This window comes from Pristis pectinata, chromosome 6 (genome assembly GCF_009764475.1).
Source record: "Pristis pectinata isolate sPriPec2 chromosome 6, sPriPec2.1.pri, whole genome shotgun sequence".
NCBI classification, from domain to species: domain Eukaryota; kingdom Metazoa; phylum Chordata; class Chondrichthyes; order Rhinopristiformes; family Pristidae; genus Pristis; species Pristis pectinata.
The window spans coordinates 30,195,850-30,214,155 of NC_067410.1; the positions used below are offsets into that span (position 1 = coordinate 30,195,850).

Below are 18,306 nucleotides of genomic sequence, written 5' to 3' on the forward strand. Positions count from 1 at the left end.
TAGATCCTTGAGAATTTAATTCTATGGTTCATCTCTGCCTTTCTCATTATTTTCTTTTTAACTTTTTCTATAATTCTTATTTAAGGAAAGATTTACTTGCATTGGAGACATTTCAGAGAAGGTTCACTAGGTAGATCCCAAAGACGGTGGTGTTACCATATATTGTAGCTTGAGTGTATACTCTTTGGAGTTTATAAATATGAGAAGTGATCTTATTGAAATATATAAAAGTCTCAGATGGTTTGACAGGCTAGATGCTGAGAATGTGAGGGTACAGTGTCACAAAAAGAACTGCACATTAAGACCAAGATGAAGAATATCTTGTGGGTTGTGAATCTCGGAATTCTCTCCCCTAGAGAGCTGTGGAGGCAGAGTAATTGATGTATTCAAGGGTGAGCAGCCATGTTATTTTCATTTTATTGAAAGACTGAGCAGGCTCCAAGGTGTACACCTCCTCCTATTGTCAAGTTCCTGGACTCTGCCATAAGTCAAATGAATTTAAAAGGCGGTGTACTTTTGTACTTAAATGTGTTGAGCTATTCCAGAAACAAACATGCAAGTTACAATTTAAATTCCAAACAATATTATAATTTTCCATTGTTTCCCCTTCTTTCTTTTCCAAAAGCATATAAACATGCAGTAAACCTCTTCTCATTTTTCCTTCCCTGGTTCATCCAGATCCCCCTCCCCCAATCCTTGGCTGAAATGGTAATATGATCTTACCAAAGGATGCACACAACGTCAATACTGCTGCTTGAATGATTGATCCACTAAGCAGTGTGCTCCCGTTGTGTGTGAAAGAGACGACTGTCACAGATGGAGCAGAGAAGACTGCCAAAAACAAATCTCCTCTATGTAAGAATGCCATGAGAAAATAATGTATTATTGATTCTTTGCTATTTTACTGGGAGAGGGGAGGGTGATTGAGCAGAATGGACGAGAGAAATATAATTTGAAGAAACAGTGTGGTCAGTGTGATAAGTAACAAGTTGGTTCGCAGAGCAATTTAAAAGCTAGCAGGTAAGGCAGAACCTGACAAACTGATATGTAGGACAAAATAGGAGTGATGAAGAGCAAGTCAATGAGTGTGAAAGCATCTTTATATGACAGCGTATTAATGGAAGTGGCTGCCTGTAGAGAGATTTAAAACCTGGCAGGAATAGCAAAGAGGACCAGTGACCCTGACACTAAAAGGATTAGGGTATATACCCAGAGACTTAATTTTCAGGGACAGTGAGCTGGGGGCCCTCCTTTCAAATGGTGGAAGGGTTGTGAAAGGCTTTGAAAGTTGGATATTTATGTTAGTAGGGCACATTCTCTTGCAAATTATGATTTTTTATATATTTTAATAGACCATCAAACATTAAAATGCAGGTAAGTTGAATGAGATTTATGGCATATTTTTAAAATTGCAGGGACTAATGCAAAATTATAAAAAAAATGAAACTTAAGTTGGGACAATGAATTAAACGTAGCAATTGATTCAAGGAGTAACTTTGTATTTGCACACTCTCACAAACTTAGGAAATAGACACACGTACCATGAAGATCTGGGAGAAGGAATAAATGTAAAGCTTTAGCTTTAGGAATCATTCATGGCATATGGATTCAGACAGGGAATTGTGCATTTCTGGTTGATTTATTCAATTAGATGATGAAGAGGGCAGATGTATTGAGATACTGTAGTACTCTCATGGAATTTAGGAACTGCTCCTTTATTTGAAAATGTGGAAGGGGAGTGTGCTGGTGCCAAAAGAAAACTATGTTACACACTCATCCATGAAGAGTTTTGCTCCAATGTAACATTCCCTGAGGAATCTTCTGAATGAAGGACATAACAGAGCTCGCCCAAGCTGCTCTCCCCTTAATGTGACTACAGCTGCATCCCAGCTGTCTCACACTTCAGAATTTTGTGTGCAGTGAAATTTCAACACACAGCACACTATTTGGAGGACATTGCAAACTGCCCATTTAAGATTCTTCTACTGCTCTTGATAACCAACCTTTTGCTTTGTATTGGTGCTCCTTAGCTTCTCAGACCACTTCCAATGGCATTCAATGGACTTCATTACTCAGAATATATTCCTGATTTTATTCAGAGCACAGAATTTTTGAAAGATAATTTTTTGAAAGATAAAAGCACGATGCAGCTTCCAGCTGAACGTCAACTCATGTACAGGATCTTTTGAACATTGTTACATTAAGTCTTTCATTCACGGCCTCGAAGTTCTTCCCATTTAGGTAAATGAGTATTTTTTCTGTAATAGCTTGCAAAGCAATGGGGATGCCACTATTGATGAACTCACTAGCCCTCCTGCAAAGTATGAGTCACCTGAAAAATATATTCTGCTTTGCAACCTGGTTGTTATTACAAAGCTCCCCCTGCTGTCTGAAATAACTGGAGTCATTTGAGTGTGATAATAGCCTTCATAACCACATACTTAAGTAGTGTAGACAATGATCAAATTTGCAAGACCTCATGAGTAGGTGACAAAGGTAACCTATTGCCTCTATGAATAAGTGCACCATATCACCCTTTCTGCTATATATTCTATTAGTGGATTCCAGCAATTAATTTTCATGAGACTTTTGTTCTATCCAGTGCTGTTTCTCCTTCAGCAGAATAATAGCAAATGAACATATAACTCTGACTCCTGTGTTATCCTGACTGTGGTAAGGAGGTGGTGATGGAATGAGCTGAGGGTGCTGAAAATGTTCTAGTGGTGTCACCCAAGTAGACACAGGATTGTTCAGACAAAACTCTGAAGGAGATGCAAAAAACACCGTTCTCAGTTGCAAAAATCACAAGTGAATCCATGCTCTTGAAGAACTCTTCAATTCGACTTTTCTCCGCTGCCTCTGGCAGCAGCTGTATTTTATAATTTTCATCCTAACTTACCCTGGTGCTTTGGACAAGTAAAGGCAAGAATTGTTCAATATTATCTTCCTTGGCCTAAAATCATTCCCAGCCTTCTAGGGCAAAACTTAAAATTTAACATTTTATTTTAATTTTTGAATCTTTTCAGGTTTTTGTTCCTTTCCATATCCGTAACCTCCAGTAAAACAAAATCTCTCCCACTATCAGCCCCCCACCCCCCACTATCCCTAAATTACGTATTCCTGTGAGCCAGATATCTGAGTTTTCAACATTTTCATCACCCAACCAATACTTCCTGGGTCTTCAGCTGTCTGACTCCCCACTCTGGAATTCTCTTCCTTCTCTCCACCAGCCTTTCACCATCCTCACATTATGCTTTGTAAATTTTCACCAAGCACAACTCCATTGATGCCATCCATTTTATTTTAAGATTATGGTGTGCTATTGGGTGTATCTCTTTATTTAAGTCAGTTTAAATATGCATGTTGCTATTGTAGCTATTACTGAAAAAGGAAAATCTACCTGGTAGAAACATCATCCAAGTTAATTCAAATATCAAAGCACGTTAATTTTCTATGAAAATCGCATAAAAACAATAACATCAAAATGACTCATTGATGACTTACACATGCCCAAGTTCATGGGCTATTGTGAAAGCAGTACTTAATCCATTATCTTCACTGATGGAGCAACTTCTATAAGGATCACATACGGTTCCAAGTTCTGCCAAACCTATAATAAATCCAAAGGGAAAGATTATTTTCCAATCTTCTCAGAAAGTGAAGCATGGTCCAAAATAATTCAAATAAATGGGGGATTTGACATAGTATATTGTGATTTGCATTAATGTTCCACAGAAAATTAATTGACTAAAATTGGTTTAAAAATTAGAATTACAGGAATGCATCTTTGCTTCAATTTAAAATCAATCAAAAACAAATTAAGTTTTTTTCAATCTTTTTATTAGTTTTCAAAGTAATATAGATTAATATATAATATCAATGTTTGTACATGTAATACAAAGAGATCAGGAGAACAATCATGGCATAGATAATAATAAAGAACAATAAAATATAAGAAAACCTGTAGATCCAATGATCTCTTAGTAAATGAATATAATATAAAAGAAAGGAAAGAAAAAGATTTATTACATATATAAAAGAGAAAGATAAAAAAATCCCCAAATCAATAAGAAAAATTATAAACAATATATCAAACCAAACTAAACAGAAAAATTTCAAAAAAAAAAGAAAAAAAAAGACTGGACTAAAATTTCTCAGTAGAAACGGAGCAATATTATGTCGTCAACTCCGTTCCTCTAAGTTGGAAAGTTATTGAAAGGGGATCTATATCATGTGAAAATATTGAATAAATGGACTCCAAATATCTTCAAATTTAAGCAAAGGATCAACAGTACCACTCCTAATTTTTTCCAAGTTTAAACATGATATAGTTTGAGAGAACCACTGAAAAGTAGTAGGGGGTATTGGATCCTTCCATTTAAACAAAATGGATTGTTTGGCCATTAATATAACAAAGGCAATCATACGGTTAGCAGAAGCAGATAAATGGCCAGACTCTATCCTTGGTAATCCAAAAATTGCAGTGATAGGATGAGGTTGTAAATCAATCTTCAATACATTTGAAATAATGTTAAAAATGTCTTTCCAATATTCTTCCAAAAGAGGACAGGACAAAACCATGTGTCAAAGAAGCCACATTCAATTTACATCTGTCACATATAGGATCTATATGGTGATAAAAACGAGCTAGCTTATCTTTGGACATATGGGTCCTGTGAACTACCTTAAACTGTATCAAAGAGTGTCTGGCACACATTGAAAATGTATTAACTAAATGAAGAATTTTCTTCCATGTCTCTGTAGGTATAGATGTCTGGAGTTCGCTTTCCCATTCATTCTTAATTTTGTCCAGTGATTCTGAACGTATGTTCATAATTAAATCATAGATTATTGCTATCAAGCCCTTCTGATAAGGATTAAGACCTAAAATTTTTTCCATAATTTCAGTTCTGTAAGGTGTCAGAAAAGAGGGTATAGTAGCTTTTAAAAAATTACTGATCTGCAAATATCTGCAAAAAAGTGTGATCTAGGCAAATTGTATTTGTTAGACAATTGTTCAAAAGATGAAAAACAGTTATCAATGAATAAATCACGGAAACATACTATTCCCTTCCTTTTCCATATGGAAAAAGCTGAGTCAACTCTGGATGGATGAAAGAAAAAATTAGATTGAATGAGACTTGACAAGTTAAATTTATTCAATCCAAAAAATTTACAAAATTGAAACCATATTCGTATTTTTTTTTAACATCTGATCAGCCAGTCCTGTACGTTAACTCGTCCTGGGTTATTGATCCACAGAAGTAAGTGTACTTCAGCATTTTGCCCTTGTGGTCATTAATAATAAATCTTATTAAAGTAAGTGCAATGAGTGGTGTGGGTCTTGATCAGTTTTATCATCTGTAATCAAAATGAACCTCTTCTATTCCACCCGCCAGGATTCTCCAACTTGGCACAAACATGGAGCCACCAAACTCATGCAGTAAATTACTTACTAGATCAGCTCAGGATAATCTAAGGAAACAAATAATATTTCTACCAAAAACATAATAAAGCCAAAACTTACCCAATGTATCACATTTGTCACGAGCTCTGCAAATGTCTTGCCTAAAGGAAAACACACATTTAATTCAATGCTCGAAAGTCAAAAACATTTTTGTTCCATCTGTGCAAGATACCTTATAAATTTATGTAAAGTTATGATGACTTTGAGTCACTATGAAAAAATGGACGGGGAAAGTAGGATTTGTTTACCATAGTTAATTTGAATGACCTGAAGAAAACTTAAACAGACTATTTTCTCTCTGGTCATATTAAATCCTTTTATAAATAGTTACTACTTGTTCAACAATCACTTGCTCTAAAAACTTTAAAACTGCACATCTTCAATTCTGCAAATCTGGGAAATGACATAAACTGACTCTGAAAAGAGAAAATGTTTTTGGGCTTCCTTTAAAAAATCGCATTTTAAATTAGAAAATATAATTATTGAAAAAGAGCAGAAGCATTTTGTAGAATGATTATGTGAAATCAATAGAATAGTAGTTAGGTTTAGGGAATAAATTCAAGAGATAATTACTTTTAAATAAGAATAAAGAAGAAAATATGAAAGAAACTTGGGGAATCATAAGTTAATGGAAAAGGAACTGAATGGTAAATAGTATTAGTGTGACAACTTCAGATTTCTACTCATAACATGAGACTTCTGCAAGATCATTCAATCAATGCCATTATTCCATCAGTAACTTAGTCAGTAGACCTACCTGTGATTTGCAATGTATCTGCTGGAAGTGATTCTACAAAATAATCTCTCCCTTGGATAATACAACAATATTTTGAATTACCTTGTGATAAGTACTGCTGTATCATGATGAGAATGGTGATTTTCATCTGCATTATTCTGTTTTTGTTGCCATATACAGAAGTTTTTTAATGTTGTTTGAGCATTGAATGATATAAATGGACCATCCTGAGGATTATAAAACAAGTATCAAGTACTCATTTTTATTTGTAGTATTTTAGTTAGAATTTTAAAATATTTAATTGAAAAGTTACCTGTTCGCTATTTATAACAACTAATTTCACAACTACTATATTTATAAGATTTCCAATACTTGGATCTTTATAGATAGTGGCCACCTGTAACAGATGAAAGACAAAATGTTAGCAAAAGGTACTAAATAAAAACAAAAAACCTGATAAAGTATGGATTTAGAAGATTAAACTAATTTTCCATATATTTTATTACTTAATGCATTGGAGACCTGATTACTTAACTAGCTTTCATTGTAACAGACTACTGACATGTTAAAATGTGCATCTGTAAAATAAAATCACAAGTAAAGCATTCAAGAAAATACCAACAGCAGTACTTACAATGGACATTAAAGTGAGAACATAATGTTGTAAGTTTGCTCCATGATGTTCAACCATTCTGCTATCAGCAACAACCATAACCTCAACATATCGGGGATATGACAAAAAACGTTTTGTTCGTTTGTGCCTTCCTGCTCCAGTGGTTTTGTTATCCATGCTAGCTAAATTGTGCATTGCAACACTATTTCTGAGGCTTTCCAGATCAGACAAAGTATTGCTGGATAGTCCTTTATTCCACTTGTTTTTATTTTGGCTATTTTTATGACCTATGATTCAAAAGAAAAAAAATCTTCAGAATAGAGCATTTTAAACTTATTTTCATAAAAGTAGCATTATTCCAAATATTAAACTTCTATGTACAGTATATTGCTGTTAGATATGGGTTCTGATGGAAGGTCATCAACCTGAAATGATGACTCTGCTTCACTTTCCACCGACCTGCTAAGTATTTCCAGCATAATATCCTGCTTTTATTTTAGTTATGGCACACTGACTTATTCAAGACATGGGAAAAGGACTAAAACAAATAATATGTTGTTTCAATGATGTGCGCAGATTCCTGGAATTTAAAAAATGCATAATCTTTTAGTATATATTAGACAAACTCTAACACTTTAAGATCGTGGAAATTCAGCTTAACTTGTTCACATAATATGTCTGAAATATAGGCTTTGGTGTTTTTGTACTTTTGAGTACAATAATTAGGAATGAAATATTTTTCAGTATCAAATCTTCCCCATTAAGATATAGCACAGTCAAGTGCAAAATAAATAACCTTTTACTTTCTTCAACCATGTACTTTAACCTCAAACCCTGAAAAGCAGCATCAACTAAGCAAATACAAGTTTTGTATGTCTTACAATAGCAATCCTTTGAATGATATTTTAAATATTTACAGAATTATGAACTACTTTATACTCTGGGTTGACACCTATGTGAAATTTGAACGAGACCGTCAGCCACTCCATCTCAACCAATTACCTCAAGTCAAAAACAAGGATGTGAAAAAATTATTAACAAAAGCAGAGCTTCCATCAGAGTCCTGTCTACAACAGTTCAATGGACTTGAGTAAGATTGTTAAATTTATATCTGATTGGTTAGGTTAAGTTTCTGCCAACAGCATAATAAACTAAACTAAAATTCAAAGTGAGATGTGTTATTGATGTAAATTCAATGGAGTTAATTTTGCTAAAGTTTGCAATGTTTAACTTTCCCCTGCTTGTGAGACTTTTACGTGAATTACAAAGTCAAAATAATTGCAGGGAATGGAGAGATATGCAGGGAATAGAGGGATATGGATCATGTGCAGGCAGAAGAGATTTAGTTCAATTTGGCATCATGTTTGACACAGACATTGTAGACCAAAGGGCCTCTTCCTGTGCTTTATTGTTCTATGTTTAATATAGGATTGGTATAAATGGGCATTGATGAGTGGTGTGGACTTGGTGGGCTGATGGATCTGTTTCCTTGCTGTATCTCTCTATGACTCTGATTAAGATTGAATCAGGAATCTGGTGTTAATCTACATGTGATTAACACATATTTATGTTGTTTAATGCAAACCTAATAGTTACCTAATATGATAATTAAAGCTAAGAAATTATCACTGCTCCTGTTAGGTAGACAAACAGTTACCAGTTCTGATAAAGGACCGGTAAATGCTAACTATGTTTGTGGATCTAGCTCCATTTTTTATGCTCAGTAAGTCTCCAAAATTGTAAATAAATTTAGCACACATTCTCTAAGCCTTTGTTCATTTTTTGATGTTATCCATAATCCTTTTACAGTCTACTTCAACATAATCCACTCTCGCAATACCACAATCTGACATAATTGAAATGAGAGGGATCTTGGGTAGGTTTCAATTTTCTTCTTGGGGTGATGTCAGGTTGGAATGGATCAAATGACCTTTGTTTTAATGAGATGACAATACAGCTGATTCTACCATGGATGAGCTATCTGCTCTCTCAGATTATTACTCCCATTATCTCATGCTTACTGAAAAATTTCTAATTCCATATACCATGTAAAATGTGCTTTATAGTAACTTGCATTACATTTTCCTCAAGAACTCTCCTTAATTCTCTTTTACCTCTAGTTTCTGAGTTAGACTGAAGAAGCAAATTTCCACATTTGTTTTAAATAATTTCAGAAAATGGTGGAAATATCAAGGCAGTGCGTGAGCGGAGAGAAACAGAGTTAGTATTTCAGGTTGATGACTTTCCTTCAGAACTGTAAAAAGTTAGCAAGCTTGCTCATTTTAAGTTGCAATGAAGGCAAAGAGATGGAGAGAACAAAGAGAATGAGTGTGATCGGGTGCAGACTGAGTAACATAGATGGTGCTGGTGCCAGCTGAGAGGATCGTGAAGGTTTGTTAATAGCTGTTGATCTGTCTGGAAGGGATGTAAATTAGGAGAACATTAGTGAGGACAGAGGAGAAAGAAAATACAACAATGCTGGAACTATGGAGTACAATGCAATGCAGTTATTAGAAACCTGAAATTAAAGAGAATGCTGGAAAAAAGCTATTCAGGTTTCAAGCGCAGGGAGAGAATTTTACACATAGTTCGAGCACTTCCTTTTATCTTCCTTCTACCTTAATCCATATCCTTCTCTTTACATCTCCTCCAGACAGATCGGCTGCTATTAACAAGCCTTCATCGACCTCTCTCAACTGCTACTAGTACCATGTGTACCAGTCGGTCCCTATTGATTTCCAAACCGCAGACTTTTCCTTTATTCGCTCCACCCTTCACTCTTCTCTGCAATTTAAAGCATATTCGTTTTCTAAGTTTTCCTAGTTCTAATGAAAGATCATCATCTTGAAATAGTAACTCTTTTTCTCTACACACATGCTACCTTGACTGAGAATTGTAGCATTTTGTTTTTATTTCAAATTTCCTGCATCTGCAGTCAATTAATTTTCCTTTATTGTTGAATTCATGCTTACTTATTTTCTATGCTACTACTTTGATATAATTATGTGTCATTTTCTTTGCCCTATTTTCCATTGCCATATTTTTAATTTCTTGAAGCTACAATTGCTAAAGTATGTAGAATTCCAAAAGGGGGTCCATGATCCCCTGAAAGCACATAATGGGGTTCTGCAGGCAAAGTAGTGCAAGGGCAGGCATGGTAGTGTAGTGGTTAGCGTAACGCTTTACAGCGGCAGCGACCCGGGTTCAATTCCGGCCACTGTCTGTAAGGAGTTTGTACGTTCTCCCCATGTCTGCGTGGGTTTCCTCCAGGTGCTCCGGTTTCCTACCACATTCCAAAGAGGTATGGGTTAGGAAGTTGTGGGCATGCTATGTTGGTCCCCAGAACACTCTATGCAAAAGATGTATTTCACTGTGTGTTTCGATGTACAGTACAGATGACTAATAAAGATATCTTATCAGGTTTGGTCTTCATCTGTACTCTAAATCTCCATCCAAACTCTCAATTCCACATTGTTCTGCATTTATGGATAAGCTACTGTTGTTTGTGTTGCTACGTTTAAACAAAAGATATTTTCATGACAGAACTGAATTGCTCATGCACTCTCTAGGTATATTCAAATAATAGGCCACACAGTGGCGAAGCAGGTAATACTGCTGCCTCACAGCTCTAATGACCTGGCTTCAATCCTGACCTCAGTGTTTTCTGGATGGAGTTTGCATTCTCTCTCTGTGACTGTGTGGGTTTCTTCCAGGTGCTCTGGTTTCCTCCCGCATCCCAAAGGCTTGCTCACTGGTAGTTTAATTAGCTGCTGTGAATTACCCGCGGTGTAGGTGGATGGTAGGAGAATAATAGCAGAATTAATGGATTTGTAGGAGAGAATAGGTTACAGGGAAACATGCAAGGGAATGGGATCGCTCTGGGAGCTGGCACAGATTTCATGGGCTGAATGGCCTCCTTCTATGTCATAGAGAAATATGAAAGTTGTAACTTCCAGTGGATTATCACACAATTTAGTTTGTTAATTGCACCCAATCCTTCAATCAAATGAGAATGAACATGTGGCCATTCCCCATGTTGTACAGTTTACCTGACTCTACCTGTTATGTTTGAACTCAGCATCTTGTCCCAAAATTGTCCCAAACCCTTCATTAAACTTTCCTTGACATTCCCCATGTTGTACAGTTTACTTGACTCTACCTGTTATGTTTGAATTCAGCATCTTGTCCCAAAATTGTCCTAAACCCTTCATTAAACTTTCTGCACTTCCACCCTTAACTCAGAAGTTTCAGTTTAGGGCTTGAAAAGCAACATGTATTTATTTTGGATGCTTTAAGTCCCTAAAGCAGCAAAAAAAAATCATTAATAATTAATTATTTTTAAGTTAGTTACATCAGAAGAGCTGCAGAATCCCACAAAGAACAATGAAGAAAAATTATGCTGCTGGGTTAACAGATAAATGGTCAGGAGTATTCAAAGAACATTCCTCTCAAATATTTATACTTCATATTTTATGTATTCTGCTATTTGCACTTTGAATATTATAATTCCACAGAAACTGAGAGAAATCCAGATCCCAAGACTCAGCTGAAAAGCATCCAGGGCTGAAATGTACTTTTAGTTCATTTCTCAGTTGTAGATGGAGGGCATCTCCAGTATTTAACAGAAAGTTTACAGTTCCCCCAGAACTGTTTTTACAAATTTATTATTAATGTTGCATCTTATAACATATATTGACATAAATAAAATGAAACAACATTTTCAAAATATGTTTAAAAAACCCATGAGCTAAAAAATTCAAATATGAAGTGCATGCATTTTGTGTGCAATGCAACTGAATGGAAATATAATAATCAATCACTAAATGTCAGCAGAACATTTCAGAATGCATACGGCACACTGGGAAATTGAATCACCTGCTTCTGCATGTAATAGGCTGTCAAGGACACAACAACGACACCAATAAACACACAAGGAATTTTGGTGTTCTTGCTTCAGTAATGTGGTGTGTGAATAACTGGAACATAGTGTAGACTTTGACCAAGAAACCAGGTCTTAATGGTAGGTGGTCTGCTGGGATGTTAATGAATATCCTTAACCTGGAAAACTATTGGGGAATTAGCCATGGACAATGATGGATTCATCTGTGATGCATCAATTAACCCATTTTGCATATTTAAGGAATTCTAAATTCATTGGTGTTCTGATCCTTTTCCCACATCTCAGTCTGCTACGACAGTTGGGTCTGGAGAATCAGGGTACCTACTCTTGTGGAGGTTCCACTACTCCTAGAATGTCAGCTGAATTAGCACCATACTTGCCTTTAAGAACCATCATTGTAAGGGATTCTACAATGGCAAAAGGTTGCACAGGCAAGCTTACATTGTGTGCAGCTAATGTGCATAACTGTGCTAAATAGTGTGGAAATTGGTTCACATGTGCCTGCAACTCCTTACATAAGGAGAAATTCCTCCTGGCTCTGTGGCTTTGGAAGAAACAGGCACGAGGTCCTGTGCAGTGCCACATTAACACAATTTTTTTGTATGCAAATCAATTTCCAGCTCCATGAATTATTTATAGGGATTGCTTTATGATACTGCTAAGTTTTGGAGTGATAATTGTTTTCCCTAGTCATTCCTCATTATTTAAAGCGGTAACTGAGAATGTGTGAGGCCTGAGAAGTGTGATGTTTTGGGTGCACAATAGACAAAAGAAGTTAATTATATTGAAAGCTTTTGAAAGGAGTGGACATGGACAGAAGAAAACAAAAAAAAGTAACATTAAACATGATTCAGAGAAAATTATTCATCTTAAAATTGCTGTATAACTAGTGCTTATTTTTGTCTAATTGCCATCAATTATTCTAGCAATTTTGTGGTCAATTATGTCCCTGCATTGACCCTTTCCAAATAGGTGGTTATATTATTGCAAAGTTAATGATATTTATTTAAAGTCAAATAATATGTATGTGGTGGATCAACATATCCTAACAATGCTTTCCCTGTGACCCAGTCTTCACATGAACACAATAAGGAATAATCCAACCAGGAAAACTCTTCCACCATCACTGATATTTACCACACAAAGAAGGCAGCAACTCTTTGATCTCTTATTCTCAACATATCCTGACACATATCTTCATTCCCAAAAAAATGTTCTATGACATAAATGCCAGCTTTCAAGTGACAATTGCCCCACCGTAAGTAACAGGTGTAAAATATTTCCTAAACATGGACTAGAATCTAGACCGAAGGTCATCAAATATATTAGTTAAATAGGCAAAGGTTTAAAGAAAAATAAATACATGTCCATTGAGAAATTATAGGCATTGAACCTTATAGTACAATACAGAAACATTAGGAAAAATAAACACATAGACTGTAAGAACTTTTAACTAAAATGCAGACATTAAACAAGATATATAAATGTACATATGCATGTCTAAATTATTCCTATCTTGGTTAAATTTCTTGTACATACATTAGGCTGGACTACGTGAGGATGTATTCCCTCCAGAACTAAATGACTAAACTGATATTATAAAATAGATTTAAAAAATCAGAATTACTTGGAGTACAAATTATTTCATGACTTTTATGAATGAAAAATGAAAAATGAAACTTACAAAAACCTAAGTCAATGAGAATAAATTTGTCTAAATAGCATGAGTCAACAGTTTAGTTTGCCTTCCCATCTTTCTTCTCATGGATTCCAAATTGATCATGAAACATTAGTGAAGTGAAATCAAGACGAATTGACAAAATGCTCCTCTAAAGTCTCTTAGGATTGAGGATGACTAGCTTCTACTCTAGTATTGTGGGTTCCATGGTCTCTAATGAGGCCAGTGTGTGACCCGTAGACTCTTCTGCAGATGGGGCAGGAGGTGGTTGACGTGCTCCTATTCAACTGACACCTTGGGTTTTGACCTCCTGAAGTGAGTATCCCAGATGAAAATTATTCCAGCATGTGAATCAGGCTGCTTGTAGAAAGGAACCTAGCAGTTAAAGTCTGCAGAAACCCGTTATTCCATGTTAACCAATTTTACAATGGCAAGACCTCCTCCACTGCTGCACAGAAGATGGATCCAGACTAAAATCCAAGTCCTAAGTAGTTAACAAATTAATGAAAGATGAAGCAAAAAGTAGAGCAAGCAGAAAAGATAAATACCTTATCGCATCCTTAGGATGTTTCAAACCACTATACTTTATTACTCGATACTTCCAATTTCTAGCTCACAGATTCATTCTGTACCCAAAATGCAATATTCTATTCTTGTGAGAATTGCATTACTAATGCAAGTACTGTTACATGAAAAACATCTTCCATCCCTTTGCTCTCTCTGTTTAACTTCGATTGATCATTTAACAAGTTTACCATTGTTCTCTACACACAAGTCAGTTATGTAGATAAGAACGAACAGGTGTCCAAACACAAGCCTCCATAGTACCATATGTAACACTTCCACTGGGACACACTGTGGATAAGTAATTAAAGCAGCAATTTCCTAACATAAAAAATACACGTCAGTCTCTGTCACCATTATTGTTTCCCTTTCAAGGGTTGGCACTGGACTAGAAAAGAAGAATTTTAAAAGAAGGGAGACAAGTCTCAAGAAGAGCAGGTTTTGGCATGCACAGAATGACCAGTCTTCTTGTCAATCATTAAGCAGTTACTGTAATTGTTGGAACTGATGCAAACTGAACAACCCACAGAGTTTTCTCATAAAGGCAATACAGCTGGGAAATCCCATTCTCAAGGAAGCACAAATACCTAATGGAAAAATCTTTCAAAGACCTTTTTTAAACAATACAAAATAGTATTTTACAGATGGTTTTGTAACATTTTTACGGTCTGATCATGATATAAATTAAGTTCCAATCCTAAGTTTCACAGTTTGCTGGTTGAAAAGATTTTCAATAAATGATGAACAAACTGCATTGATTCCTGTTCTTTGCTGTCAGCTGACTTATTTTTCAGACTCGTTCTTCAATACTACATACTCAGTGGTGCATTCTATACCTCTTCAGACTTTACAGTTTTATGAAGATGATATTGGATTCATTAAGGTGGAATTGTGATTGATACTTTGCATATCAAGTGCAATATGAGAAGGCATATGTTAAAATGATAATATTACTCAATTAGAAATGAGTAACATTATCATTTTAATTACAACAATGCAAAGACACTTCATCAATTCCCACCAATGGCAGGTGTGAATTCTAATCTCAATAATTAAATAAAATTAAGCAAATAATGTTGGCATCAATAGTTGTAACCACAAAACTACAAGATTTCATAACAGCCCATTTGAATCAGTAATGGAATGATATCTGCATTTTTTCCTGGGCTTCAGATTTCCAACCCACAGCAACACTGTTCACTTTCAACTAACCTCTGTAATAGATGCACCACCACTTATCAGTAAAACAACTTGCTTCCACCTTCTCAGGGACATTGAGAATGGGTAATGAATATTGGTCATAACAGTGAATGAATAAAATAACCTATGCAGTTTGGTGCTGTTCACAAGAAGTCAGAAGACACTATGTTCTGGAATGGGAAGATGCAGATCCCCAATGAAAGAATATTGTAATAAAATCCTGACAGAAACTGGAAAAATAGTGTTCTTTTTATATTGATCCCTGAAAAGTAAATAGTGCTTCCTTTATCCTCCACAGCTAAGTAAACACGGATTCACAGCTGCATAAATAAATCCATTCTGTGAACAACTGTTTTCAAATTCTCAGCATTAAGTGAAATGGGTAAATAACCATTCACTTGCATTATGTTGAGATGCTCAAATCATGTTTCATAAAGCAAAATTTATAGAATAGACTTTTTGTTCTGAGTGCAATCAATGATTACAATACAAACTGTATGCAAAACTACACCCAATTTATAAAGTGTTTTCCCCCATTTCCCCCTCAAGCAATGCCGAGTTTCTGCTCAATGTCACTTTCAAATCAGTGAACAAAATCTGTCATAAACCAATGCAAATGGACAGGATATTTTTATATATTCTTATATTCGTAAATGCTAACTTGGTAGTTCTTGACTAATTCAGATGACAAAGAAAATAATCAATAATATTATGAGAATAAAATGTTTTACTGAAAATGCAGAATTCCATTTTCTAATTATTTAGTTTTACAATAAGTCAGAGAGAATCTTAATGCCATTTTTTTCAAAACATTGATACTTATTTCTACAGTGAATTATTCAAAACTCAAAAAAATGATCTAAACTTACTATTTTTAATGAGGGTCAGCAAACCCATTCAAGTTGGGCCGCATCTGGTCCCTCATCTTCCAAAATGCTACAGAACTCAATGGTGAGTCAAGGAAAGACAACAGGCCAAATGTGCTTGCATTCAACTTCTCTTCTGCTGCTGACATCTGTGGTACAGTGTATGGATGCAGAAGTCGGACCTCACTGATGCATGTGCTGCAATTATCTGCTGGTTCTCTGCTGAACTGCTGTTTAGCCATCTGTGTGTTCTGGTTGAATATGTATTTTTTCAGTGGTAGATTATCTTTACTATTCATAGTTAAAGCCAATCAGGTAAAAATATGACGTAGATAATGCAGTCAATATAGGATATACTGCTTGATAAGTAGAGGTGCATCATAACACATAAACACAATATTTTAGACTACTGCAAAGGTGTAGATATTTGTCCTTGATTCGATATTAAAGTTTAATTGATGAAGAGACAACAAATACCTGGCATTGTCAATTAATCAAACTAGAAATCAGAACTTCAGCAGAAAAACAGAAGATACAACATAAATTTCATTTACACTGATTCTCCGGTGTTCCCTGTTCATCTTCCACACACATCATGGTGGGAGATAGGAAAAATCCCCTTTCCCCAAAAATCTTAACCTGATATCCATACAGACAGAATCCCCAACCTGCTGTAATTCCAGATAAACATAAGAATATAACAAAAGCTCTTAAGACTGAACAACTAATCATGGATTAACCAAAGGCAATCCTAAAGATATTAAAAAACCGATGGAAAGTGAAACATCAGAGATAAATTCTGAAAAGCCATTGATGAGTTTATTGAAAATAACAAACTTCTTAAAAATGGAACTAGTGATCAGATTTGAAAGAGAAAACCAGAAGACTGACATGGACTAAACATAGTTCCAAGTCATTACTTCTGAGAATGTTCCCTGGGTAAGGTGCTAGGTTACCCTTCATAAGATGTTGTATAACTAAACCCTATGAAGTCTTTGACAAGCTTACTAAATAGCATGGTGCAGATTATACCAAAATTTCTTATGAGATGAAGGATTAAGTTTGTAAATAGTTGATAGCTATTTTAATTCAGAAAATGTAAGCACCAGGATATGATTTTGGAAATGGTGATAAACTCAGGTAACTTCAACTATAGTCCTTAACAATAATATTTTTTATAATTTTTGTATTCGGTGGCGACAAATTTAAGGATTAAATTTATGAACATATTTAGAAAATAAAGAATAGGAAAGAAGTTTCAGTAGAGAAAAATTAAAATTGCAAAACGTAGCCAAGGTAGATGGCAGGAACCCTGTGGTTGTACCCTTAGTCTTCCAAAGAGTCTAAAGGCAGTATGAAAGATGATCACATGAAGAAAAGCTAGTGATTAAACTAGGCAGAACTCCATCAGAACTCATCAGCAAAAAGGGAGTAGTAAATAGTTTGATTTTCGTAGGGAAGATGCACTGAGTTCTAAACAAAATGAGAAAAGTGATGAGCTACATTGCCAAATTACTACAGTATAAATCAGAGGTAATCATGCTGATGATCTACAGTATCCTGATTAAGTAATTCCCCAAGTACTATATTACATTCTAGTTATCAGGGCACAAGGGACAAACCAGCCCTTGAATTGGTTTAAGAATGGATAGAGTTATGAAGAGTGTCATCAACTTCCTCCTCAAAAATGTCCTTGAAATCATGAAATAATCTCCAACACCCTTGTCTGATCTTAGATTTGTGCGCACCTTTCTCACAACTCCAAGTCTGAATCTCTTTGATTAGATTTCTGTAGAGGGGTGCCGAAGAAACCCTAGTCATACATGAATTTGACCTGTGATTGTGATTAGACAAATTGAAAGATACCTAAAGTGTTTATCTACTGGTACTAATAATTCTCCATACATCTTACATTTGACCAAAAATCATTACAATTTAAGCATGCAAAAAATTACTGTTTACGATGGCATTCAGAGTGAAATTTTAAACCATAAACTTATTTCTTTCAATAAAACTCTTTCTTGCAAATACCTTTTGATGAATAATACATTGATTAGTTAGCAAAGTTGCTGGTTACCTTGCAATTCAGGCATGAGACTTTGTTATCTTGTGTTTAAACCAATTATAGATGAAGTGGTGTGCACCAGGTTTTGATAATTATTTCTGTTTTTAAGTAGATTAATGATTTCTTTTAGCTTAAGTTTCCTTGCTCTACCATGATCTTGAGAAGTATAAAATTGATTGAACAAGTATATATGGCTGTGAACAGAAGGGGTTCTTCG

General features: G+C 35.2%; 1 protein-coding gene across 1 annotated transcript in view; it reads right to left on the minus strand.

Annotated features, from left to right (window-relative positions):
• The window catches only part of LOC127571379 (A disintegrin and metalloproteinase with thrombospondin motifs 9-like), a 205,506-nt gene that overhangs the window by 166,289 nt on the left and 20,911 nt on the right, over nucleotides 1–18,306 (minus strand). Inside the window, exons 4-8 of the mRNA XM_052017693.1 lie at nucleotides 6,838–7,103; nucleotides 6,517–6,600; nucleotides 6,306–6,430; nucleotides 5,528–5,568; nucleotides 3,505–3,610 (exon numbers count right to left, since the gene is read on the minus strand). Coding sequence (XP_051873653.1) covers nucleotides 3,505–3,610; nucleotides 5,528–5,568; nucleotides 6,306–6,430; nucleotides 6,517–6,600; nucleotides 6,838–7,103 — 622 coding nt within the window. The remainder of the gene's footprint in view (nucleotides 1–3,504; nucleotides 3,611–5,527; nucleotides 5,569–6,305; nucleotides 6,431–6,516; nucleotides 6,601–6,837; nucleotides 7,104–18,306) is intronic.